This window comes from Macrobrachium nipponense, chromosome 16, assembly GCF_015104395.2.
Source record: "Macrobrachium nipponense isolate FS-2020 chromosome 16, ASM1510439v2, whole genome shotgun sequence".
Taxonomy (NCBI): Eukaryota; Metazoa; Arthropoda; class Malacostraca; order Decapoda; family Palaemonidae; genus Macrobrachium; species Macrobrachium nipponense.
Window position 1 is genome coordinate 24,096,846 of NC_087209.1, and position 12,500 is coordinate 24,109,345.

General features: G+C 32.4%; 1 protein-coding gene across 1 annotated transcript in view; it reads left to right on the top strand.

Annotated features, from left to right (window-relative positions):
- The window catches only part of LOC135195290 (uncharacterized), a 149,482-nt gene that overhangs the window by 19,287 nt on the left and 117,695 nt on the right, over positions 1 to 12,500 (top strand). The window contains exon 2 of the mRNA XM_064221548.1: positions 1,034 to 1,130. Coding sequence (XP_064077618.1) covers positions 1,034 to 1,130 — 97 coding nt within the window. The remainder of the gene's footprint in view (positions 1 to 1,033; positions 1,131 to 12,500) is intronic.

Here is a 12,500-nt window from a genome sequence, read left to right on the forward strand (position 1 = left end):
ATTAGAAAAAAAACAGATGATGTTGTTTTCTTCAGCAAAATTTCATACACACACACACACGCGCGCGCGCACACGCACACGCACACACACACATATATGTATGTATATATTTATATATATATATATATATATATATATATATATATATATATATATATATAGATATATATAATGCGACACATACGGTTAGAGACATGGGTTTTAAGATATTCCTAAGCCACCAGAAATAATGAGGACACTTCATCCCATTTTTGGATGGAATGTTAATAAGATTCAACTCATTACTGTTATTGTTATTCAAAATGAGCCCACATTCTTTTGTAACAAACACAAGTGGAAATGAACTTGCAGGGAATATAAAGCTCACATTTGAATAAATGGAGAGGTAAAGGACAGTTTAATAATGATAGAGATAAGTAAAGAACCAACCAAATTTATACATGAACATAAATGGAAGTTGGTAAAAGAAGAAGCGATCTAATATGTTTCCATATTTGTTTAATAAATACCAGTTAGGAAATGGGTCAAAACTACCCTGTGTTTAATCAGCCTAACATGTGTATTTAATAAATTCAATTTAGTCTTCCATTTGTTATAGCAAATAAAAGGGCAAAAAATGGGTCGCCCATTTGTATCTAGTTAATGCAAGTCAGGAGGGGTAATGATTATCAAATATGCCCTTCAATTGTATTAAGAAAATATGTTTAAGAAAATGCATATATCTAATATCTTCCGTATATGCTCAGTAAATGCCAGTGCAAAGAACTGGCCATCTCCCAACAGGACTTCCGTGTGCATTAAGTAAATATAGTACATGTCAAGACAGCCATCACTTATTTAGTATGTCCTGTATTTTAATATAGTAAATATAAGTTAGAATGACTATCCCCCATCTGATGTAGTACATAATTCTTGGACTATAGCTTCCAGTTATATTTAGAAAATGCAAGAAAGAAGAACTACCTATTTTCTAGTTTGCCTTTCATCTGTATACGATTAATGGTTTGTTTTAATGTCTCCTTTTGCGTTCCAGGTATGTTGGCAATTTGGATAGTGGTGCTAGTGAAGAGCTGCTCATGGCTGTGTTCAGCCACATCGGGCCGGTTCGCAGCTGTAAATTGATACACGAGGTGAGTACCCAGTTCTATGTGCAGCTGATGTGTCGTCCACCGCTGTGTTCATTTTTAACCCAAATCTGGTGATATTTAAACATTTTTTTGTTTTTCACAAAGCCAGACGATCGTGCGGAAATTAATGCTATTTTTAAAATTAAAATTTTTTGTTTCGTTGAGTTAAGCTTTATTATCTTATTCTTTCGTTTGTTTGACACGTTTCTCTTGACTGAAATTATCAGTAGATATTAAAAATCTTCCATTCGATATCAGGAACACTAACTTGAACTGATTTCGTAGTCTTCGATTTCTTTTGATTAGTTTTAACTAATAATTCGTTATCTTTAAATTTTTATGCGTCAGTACATTGACTTTTGACTTGACTCATCTTGGTAAAATTGTTATCATAATTCCGTTGATATATATTTAATCTTTTTTCGGGATCCTCTGGCCATCGACGTCCCTTCCTTGACCTGTTCTGGACCCAACGGAAAAGATCTTAGACACAAAAATAAAATAAATATCTCCCTTGAATTTACCAGCGAAATTCCGAGACTTTCAATGTAAAATTTTTTAATGAATTATCGTATTTTTCTTTTGCATCAGTTTCCGTGGTCTGCTAATAATATTTCAAAATATGCTTATCTGCGATTCTGGGAAATAGATATACAATTCGTTATTCTTGTAAAAAGTACATCACAATGTTATTGATGACATAGTTGATCTTATCTGTTGGGAGATCAATTAAAGGGTTCCTATTTATATATATAATAACATTCTCCTTAAATGACCTTGTACGTCTTTTGTTTTTCCCCCGTTTTCAGTTGAGCTCCTTAGCTTCCTATTTGTTGATATGTTCCGTTATTTTCCGTTTTGAATTTTGATCCTGTCACCAGATAAGTTCGTCAAAGGTAAGTCTCTTTTACAACCATTTGATCTTGATTATCCCGGTGTTTTTATATATTTCTACTTTATTTGGCACTATCGTCTATGCTCTTTTGATGTTCATGTTAACCTTCTGTACAGTAGGTTTGAGATCTAACGAAAAACCCATAAAAAAAGAGATTCTGTTCTTGAGAGATCTTTATACTGCAAATTATGCCGCGTTTATGGTCGGCTATTTGCTCTCGACTTTCTCACAAGTTGTAAGTTTATGGTTTCTTAAGGACGTTCCTGAATAACTTGAGGGTAATGGAATGCCCGCCCAGCAAGGACATTACGAAAGGGATTAACGCTACTGGTAAGGTGATTCGGTAACGGTGTTTCCCAAATATTTAGGCTCTGAAGGTGTTTTTCTGCCATATTTTTGACACTTGGAAAAGTCTAATGATGGTCTCGAAGTTTATTTATGACCTGCGTATTTCTATTTGCTGTTCCAATATGAAAAACTGGAGATAATTAACGAGGAACGATCTGTTTTGGAGTATACCCATTTGACAAATGTTGGACTTCGACACGACCGGCGTAAAGGAATGATACACAAAACTTTTTATCATCACGACGTGATTTTAGTCGGCCGGAGAAAGAACGTTTCGTCTCTCTATCGCCTCATTTCTCATTCATTGCGAAAAGTGGACAAGGCAGTGTAGTGTGTCCTCGTTTTAATAGCCAGTTTCTCAACGACGTGTCTCGTTTAAGATAAACCCTAACGACCGCCAGGGCTGCCAAGATGACTTGGAACTCCAATAACGGAAGACCCTGATAAGAGAAATTCGCCAGACTTGATATCTAAGTTCTCCGTTAACTTTTGAATTGGGGAATTTATGCAAAGTGTATTTTGAGAAAGGGAAGAGATACAAATGATGGTATGTTATTCACTATCGCATTCGTAGCCGCGCACGATTGCGCACGTAAAATTTTTATATATTCATATGTATACAGTAAGATATATATATATATATATATATATATATATATATATATATATACATATATATATAATACACGCACAATCACACTATTTTTCGTAATCATTTGAAGATGAAGGTGCAAGCCTCACACTCCAGGGGTATTCTTCCTTGATGGTTACCCACGCCCTTACTGACCAAAAATTACGCCGCTCTGGATATCGGTCGACCAGTAGCCTATAGTAGGGAAGGTGTTATTGCCATGGAATAATATATATATATATATATATATATATATATATATATAATATATATATATATATATATATATATACACACACACACCACACACACACACACACACACGCACGCCTTCCCTACAAGGCTACTGGTCGGCCGATAACCGAAACGACGTTATTTGGGTCAGTAAGGCAATGGGTGACCATCAAGGAAGGAAACCTCTGGAGTGTAAGTCTTGCATCTTCGCCTCCAAAAGACTGCACACACACATACACACACACACACAAATGTGTATGTGTCTATATATATATATATATAATATATATATAAAATATATATATGTATATATATAAATGAATATATATATATATATATATATATAATATATATATATATATATATATATATATATATATATATATATATACATATATATATATAATATATAAATATATATATGTATATATATATATATATATATATATATATATATATATACGTATATATATATACATATCTTTGCGCGCGTGAATGTGAATGTGTTTCGGTTTTGACGTAGGTTTGGAGACAGGATGTTATGTGGGATATAATGTACGATAATGTTCCAGATAAATATTTTGAACGTAATTCATTTGTCATATAGAAATTTGTTTAAAAAATCTACTTTTTAGCCGTAGTTAAATGACATTATCATTTTATAATGTATTATGGTGACTAGTTGAGTATTTCCAGCAATTGGTGTTCATCATTAAAAGTAATGTAATGATATTCGCTGCAAGGTAGCTTATTTCAAACTGTAATGAGCTTCGGCGTTTTGTTAAATAAATATTTTTAATTCCAGTCACTTTGATTGGCCAAGATAGCAAGTCAGCCGCTTCCTTTCGGGATAAGCCACCAACTTCCTCTTTCTTCTAATATTTCTTGATTTCAATAATAATAATAATAATAATAATAATAATAATAATAATAATAATAATAATAATAATAGTGTACTTAGGAAGCAGACCTCTCTCAAGCATACTTTATTAAAAGTAATGGCTACTTCAGCAGCGTTACACTTGTAGAGATTCAAACAGAGAATAATCTCTACAAGTGTAACACTTCTGAAATAGCCATTACTTTTAATAATAATAATAATAATAATAATAATAATAATAACAATTATTATTATTATTAAAAGTAATAATAATAATAATAATAATAATAATAATAATAATAATAATAATAAAATTAATTATTATTATTATTATTATTATTATTATTATTATTATTATTATTATTATTCACTAGATTAGGTTAGCTTTCATAAAATTGCCCTTATTTATTGCCGGTAAAAAAAAAAACCTTATTTTTTACCAGCGGAAAGAAACGTATTACTATCTATGATTGGCTTAATATATGATGTAGCAGTTCTTGGGTAGCTGATATGACCGTGTAATAGACGTTCCAAGCCCGGCATTCCTCACGCTCCACTAAGGCGTAGGGAGCCGTCGTTTCATTAGGCCTCCTCAGTCTGTCAATAGATGACTTGACCTGAGTGGTAGATTATGTGTTGGAATTGTAATATATGTTGCAGCACGCATGATTATATTAATAATTGATGGTAATGACAACAGCATACTGCATCATATTATTATTTTTTGTCATTCATTTTTTTTAGTTTCTTTTATTGTTTTTTATTGGATAAGGAAAAGTATTGATTATTTGATGTATGACGATCACGTTACTATTATTCTTATTTTTATTATTCAAAGTAGTTTTGTATCATGTTTGCAGTTTAAATAAGTAGGATTTCATAGATATCTTCTGGGAGGATTCTTTTTTAAATGAAGGGTTGAAACTAGACCACATTTTAGACAGCTCAGACTGAAGAAAATTTTTTTAACGAATTATGAGATTTACATATATAGTGTATGTGTGTATATATATATATATATATATATATATATATATATATATATATATATATATATATATATATATATATATATATATATATATATATATATATATATATATATATATATATATATATATATATGCAGAAGCCAGGTACTATGTCGTACCCTAAGTAAATGGGGATACAATCCACAATGAAGTAAATTCCTCTTGTAGTTTAAAATATATATTTCTTGTATAGGATTAAAGCTTTCGACCATCAACTGTAGTCTTGATCACAGTTGATGGTCGAAAGCTTTAATCCTATACAAGAAATATATATTTTAAGCTACAAGAGGAATTTAAGTCATTGTGGATTGTATCCCCATATATATATATATATATATATATATATATATATATATATATATATATATATATATATGTGTGTGTGTGTGTGTGTGTGTGTGTGTGTGTGTGTGTGTGTGTTTTCATGTATGGGAGAGAGGATTATCACTGTACTTATATATGCATCTCACTGCATGCCTTTTCTCGTTGGAGGGCATGAATCCGTAAGGAGGTCGTAAGCATTATGCCCTGTCCCACGATTGGGCATGGGCGTGTGTACTGACATCGTCAGGCTCAGCATGGTGGTCACCCATCCAAATGCTGACCCAACGAGAGAGAGAGAGCGAGAGAGCCTTCTCTCTCCGATGCGAAATATACCTACGAATAGCAAATCAGGCAAGGAACGACTTGTGATCTTCTTGTAGATAAGCCCTGCCTTCCTTTAAAAGGAGGTTCCTTTTAAACTGGGAGTTTCCTATTGAGGTGAAGCATCTTATTAGAGCAGGATATTACCTCGGTGCTCCGACGAACCCAGCCGAGGAACCGCTCTGCTGAAATCTTGTCACGTGCTGAAAAGGAGCATTCAGCTGTCCTTATTGGATTATGCTCGTTTTAGTTATTGAGGAATCGGCTTCTTTTAGGAGTTTCTTTCACTCCCTCTATAAAATTGTACCCCAACTCATAAATTATACTCTTGAAAGGGAATTTTGGACTTAATTTTACTCGCAGTGACAGCGTGATTAAGGAATCTGTTTGTCTAAAATATGAAATGAATTTATTACAAATTATATCCGTAGTGTTTTTACCCATTCTTTAGCCAATACATATGTGTATATATATATATATATATATATATATATATATGCATATATATATATATATATATATATATATATATATATATATATATATATATGCGTGTGTATACAATCAATCTTCATCACATAAAAAGAAACGAAAAAAATTTTAGATAAAAATATTTTGAGAACATTATTTCAAGAGAGAGAGAGAGAGAGAGAGAGAGAGAGAGAGAGAGAGAGAGAGAGAGGAGAGTTTTTTCCATCAGTTTTTTCATCACGTAAAGAGAAAAGAAACAATTTTCTGGTAAAAAATATTTTGAGAACAATATTTCACCTGAGAGAGAGAGAGAGAGAGAGAGAGAGAGAGAGAGAGAGAGAGAGAGTTTGATTTTTATCAAGTAAAGAGAAAAGAAACAATTTGAAGGAAAAAATATTTTAGACTAATATTTCACGAGAGAGAGAGAGAGAGAGAGAGAGAGAGAGAGAGAGAGAGAGAGAGACAGCGCACTGGGGTTAGTGTGTTCTCGGGTCAGTGCTACCCTTCCATATTTATGTTTTATTAGCTGTATGTTGATACCCTGTTATTGAATGGACGAAAATGAATTATAAGCGCATTGGGAGCATCCAATTAATTTACTCAAGTGGAATCCTATTGTCGGAGGCCATTAACGTTTTATGATAATGGTTGCTATTATTAAAACGGCTACTTGACTCCTCCAGTCGAAATTCGCGTTAGATTATTGCAGATTAAACACTTTCCACAAAAGACCAGACAGGTGTAGTGAACGCTAGGTGGATTTAACGTCCGCGTCGCAAGTTTAAAATAGTATTTTTTTTTTCTAAATTGTGTTTCATGATATGAGATAGAAGTGAGAGATCAAATGTATGAGGGATTTGTGATTCGTGCCTTTTGATCATTTTATTTATTTACTTATTTTTATTATTCTTTTCCACGAAGGACTTGCATGTCTCCGATTAAGCGTTTCGTGTCGATTGTCCACAAGCCTATTGCGTTGTTTTTGCAGTGACGTAATGCATGCAAAATAAAAGGCTCTCTTGATCTTTTCTCTCCGTAATGCTTTCATAGTAACTGCCAAAAACCTTTAATTTTCGAATGGAACAACTCAGAATAATATAGATCTCACGATTAGTGCGTGGCGTAACCTATTCGGCTCTTTTTGTAACTGTTATTTAACTTTTACGTTGTGTATTCGGAGATGAAAGTTTCCGTTTGCGTGACTCCCGTCTCTTTTAAATAAATAAGTAGAGTTAGAGTATATTTATTTTTAAAAAGAATGGAATGCAGTGAGTAATATAAAGTATTTCAATGCAATTTTTCACTTGGTAATGTTTTGTCGTCTCTTCAGGTTCATAAAAAATCGACAAGAATACATTGGCGACATTAACATGAAATTCACGTTTTTTATTTAGTTTTATTTTTTTTTCTAGTGTATATGGGAGATGATAGTTTATGTAAGCTTCGTGTTATGGGTGATACGTTTAAGCCTAGTTTGTTATTGATATTTTAACCTAACTTCCATGTTGTTGATTTGCAAAGGTGTCTTCAACCCTAATTTCTAAGTTTATTCTGAAGAAATTTATTTAACCAATTTCTGCACTCTATTTTTGTTGAGACTTTTAGTATTTATCTCAAATGATTAAATATTCGGAGAAATTCGTCCGTTTCCATTTCCTGGTTCTGTAGACTAATACCGGAACAGAACGACTGATCTTCATCTCTTGTAATGTCTTAATCCTCTTATCGCCCTTATACTAAAAATCTTCTCCCCTCCCAGTTTCTTTATTTTCTGTTGTTTTTTTTTTCTTTATTTTACTTTATCTAAATCTTTAGCTGTCACTTAACATCAGGGAGGATATGTCAGATTTTGGGTTTGTGTTCTTGTTCTTTCATTTCTTGCTTCTAAAACTTGAGTACTTACACTTATACCAATTTATTTGCACGTGCTTCGTCGTTTACTACCAATGCGTATTTCGGACTATTTTAGATCTTTAAGTACTTTCCTTAATAAAATTCTCCGTCAAATAAGTGTTTTATTTCTTTTCTGTTTGTTTTTCGTTGATTTTGTTTTAGTGTTTCGTAAAAAAAAAATATTTGTGTCGGCTTTGTCTATCCGTCCGTCCGTCCGCGCTTTATTATGTCCGCCCTCAGTTCTTTGGGGGTGGGGGGTGGGGGCAGGTTTAGAGGGCAGCAAATTGGTATTTTAATCATCCACCCTCCAATCATCAAGCATGCCAAGTTGCAACCCTCTGTTCTCGGCAGTTTTAATTTTATTTAAGGTTAAATTTAGCCATGGATCGTGCATCTGGCAGAGCTTTCCGGAGCCATGGGACGCACCCTCACTCTACCGCATCTGGTGAGCAACTGGAGAGCTGCGGGTCGGTCGTAAACTCATAGTTAATGGTTATATCCTGCATTATACGTTGTACAGGAAACGTTTCTTTGGCACATTTTTTATTTGTTTTCTGATGATCTGGGCTTCCTGACACAACTGATGTCAGATCCATTCTGTGGGCTTTTATCTAAGCCTTGATTGTCCATTGAAGGATATATACCAATAAAGATCGCCATCCACCTTCTACATCCAGAAATTATCAGTCACTGCAACTCGCCATTCACCCTTCTTTTGAAGTCGAGCCATGAATCCCTCTTCTTTTTATTGTCTGCAACAAACTATTGTCTGTTGAATTTTGTTACCAAGTTTATTATTCTTGTCATTCAAGTAATGGCATGAGGCTTGAATTGAATAAATTTGGCCCAGGATTTGCATAATCATTGTGTTATTGCTCTTTCTAAATGGACATTCATGTGAATATTTTTGCCGCTTTATGTATTTATTTTTGTGTTTATTCGAGAGTAAACTTTTCTTTATTTTTTGTACAATTTTATACTTTTCACTTCATTTCAGCTGTGAATTGTACAAGATGTCGGCAGAAGTAGGTTGCAGCCAGAGAGAATCAGCTTCATCACAAACTTTGCTGCAAATTTCTCTTAGGTCTTCCTGCGATATGTACAGTAGCGGTGTTTATTCTGTGGTCGTTTATTTGGTTCTCTGTCGCTATCATTCTTGGCGTAGATCATATTACTCTTTCTGGTAGAACTGGGACTTTGTTTTTGTTCTTTAATGATGAAATCTAGTAATTTTTGTTTTAAAAAATGCTAATTTATATGTATTTATTCGTACAGGTAATTTTTCGTTCCATGTAGAAATGATAAAAAGAATATTTCTTTTTTATTGTTAAATTACGTAAAGGTCTGACTTGACGACAGTCGTAATAACAGGTATTTTACTATTTTTTTTTTTATTACGACATCTTAATTTTTATAGGTTTCTTTTCTTATCAGCTGTCTTATCAACTGGGAATCATCAATACTCAAGTTATTAACTTATTTGTTTTGTCATTATCAGGGGTTATATATTACAAGTTCTATATATCTTATTGTAGGTATGTTATGTACTTGTTAAATGTTATTTCTTTGTATAAAACAAAAATTCGGCCACATCAATGCTTGCAGTCAAATTTAGAAAAATAAAAACGCCTGCATGAATTCATTTGTATAAACCACTTGAATCGTCATGTCATGTAATGAGATGACAGAAAGTCATGCATTGAATAATTCAAAGCATTTTTCATTTAAGCAAATTATTTTACAACAATGCATGGATGCGTCGAACAGTGCCTCCTAGCCTAAGGGTGACGTATCTTGCGAAATGCGGGGGAAGATCTATATACATATATATTCCACGGAGGACGTTGACAGTAAAGCGTGAAACTTCTAATGGTCCATCAAAACCTGGGAATGGGAAATTAATGAACCAACTATTAGTTTCATAGGACCAGAATAGAAACTATTCCGCCGAGTTGACAAAGTTCGAGCGTGCGTGCGTTGAAGATTCCTTTGATGAAATTATGTTTTCTCTCTTTCTCTCAGTCTCTGTCCCTCTGTCTCTATTTCTCTCTCTCTCTCTCTAACTTTGGAGTTATCTCAGTACGGAAGGTTTCAGTCTCGCCACGCTTCTGGAAAATGGTCATTGTAACGAGGCGCCAGCGAGGGACGAAGAGGTTTTAAACGTTTCGAAACTACTTCGTAAATTGCAATGAACTGATGTTGAAAAAAAAAAAAATTTTTTGGAAATCATGGATGACTGTGCCTTATAAGATGATAGTTATTAAAGTTTATTAAAAGTTATTCACTTTTAATAAACTTTATAGACATCTTTGCCTTGCAATTGAATGAGTGCAATAAATCGTAATGTGTTCTGTGAAAGGTAAGTTGTAATAAAAATTGAGTGGAATGCAGAGAATCCATTTAAAATCATTGTAACTTATCTCGGAAAATAGTCACTGCAATAAGTAAAATTTCAAATTTAACCAAAATGTCTTGTAATGATAATTCACTATTAATTTTACATAGATACTGATTCAGCATTGGTCAGCCTAGTCTGTTATTTTTTTTTTCAAGTGAGATACATTACATCCGTTTTAGCCAAGTTGTTAAAGAAATTAGAGTGGAAAGCGAAGAGGGGAAGGATTATACAATCAAAATTTCACTGACAGTTGCTATTTACACATGTCACTTTTTTTATTAAAACGTCTTGAGTTCGTAAGAGATGGATTTACAGTTAGTGAGTCTCGACTTATTATTGGAGACACGTTGCCGGTCCGCTAACCTGGAATAGTTATCGTTAGTTATGGAAGAGAATAAGACAAGGTAGGATATATCTATATATATATATATATATTATATATATATATATAATATATATATATATATATAATATATATATATATATATATATATATATATATATATATAGTTATATGTATGTATATGTATATGTATATGTATATATACCCTGGTATCTAAGACCACTGATATAATAATAATAATAATAATATAATAATAATAATAATAATAATAATAATAATAATAATAATAATACATTATTTCGAATATAAATTCATATGCAATAGTTCGCAAAAAAAATAGTAGTGGTGCCAAAATGCTACAATTTTGATATATTATGAAACAAATTTACAGAAAAAAATATCTTTCCGGTTCTCAGCTTATTTATCTATCTATCTATCTATATACTACATATGTGTATAACAGACTCACGAAAGTTTGGAACGTGATAAATCCATAAATAAAGATATAAGCCACGAAGGAAAAATAAACAACGGAGTTTCTGCAAGATCTTTCGACTTCAACGTCCTTTACTCAGCAGATAAACTGACTTACATGAGGAATTGACAGTACAGGAAAGCTCGTATAACTGACAAATAGGGAGATTAGTACCTAGAATCTGGCATAACTGGAGAATGAGTAACTTTCCAAACAAGCATAAACATGGGTACAATTTGAAAAAAAAAACTAAAAGATTAAGTCAATCTGCTCAGACACAAGGACAAGACAATGAAAGGATTATATAGGGCGACAGTTATTCAGAACTTTGGTAAACAAAATCTTATTCACAATACATATTAAACATACATATACAACGAAGATGTCTCTAAGGCAACTTATTTGTATTTAAGTCTGTAATTATATCTTTGAGGTCATTCTTAAACATGTTACAAATACAAGGGTCTAAATGAAACAGGGCACGACTAATATTAAAATTACAATGGGAATTAAGTTGTATTATGGCCGATTCTAAAAGATTTCGTGATAAGACATCTTTTGGCCTTGCAATTACTGAACTACCAATCCAATTTATTCGATGGTTGTTTTCACTTAAATGAATGAATATTACAATAGATGTTTGCCCAGTTTTTACAGAATATTTATGCTGGCTTGATCTTACTTCTAAGCCCTTGCTCGACTGTCCGAGATACATACTACATATGTATACATACATATATATATACATGTATATATATTATTATATATATATATAGATATTATATATATATATATATATATATATATATATTATATATATATATATATTTATGTAAAGTGTGTGTGTAATCGTATCTTCAACTTAGTACATTACTTACGTGGAAGTCTACTTCAGTTCGTATTCTAACAATATTCTATAATTTGAATAATAAAAGAAGGGGCATCCTCTCATTCAGAGAAGCATAGCTAGCAGGATCGTCTTCAGTAGATTTTATTTCAAGTGAATTATTGTAAATAAACTTAAACCGACCGCATTTCTTTTTGCCGTTCTGTAAAACACAGATCGTTTACTGTTTCTCTCAACCTTGGTCGAAGATCTTGTATAATATGGAATGAGTTACTCAAAAGT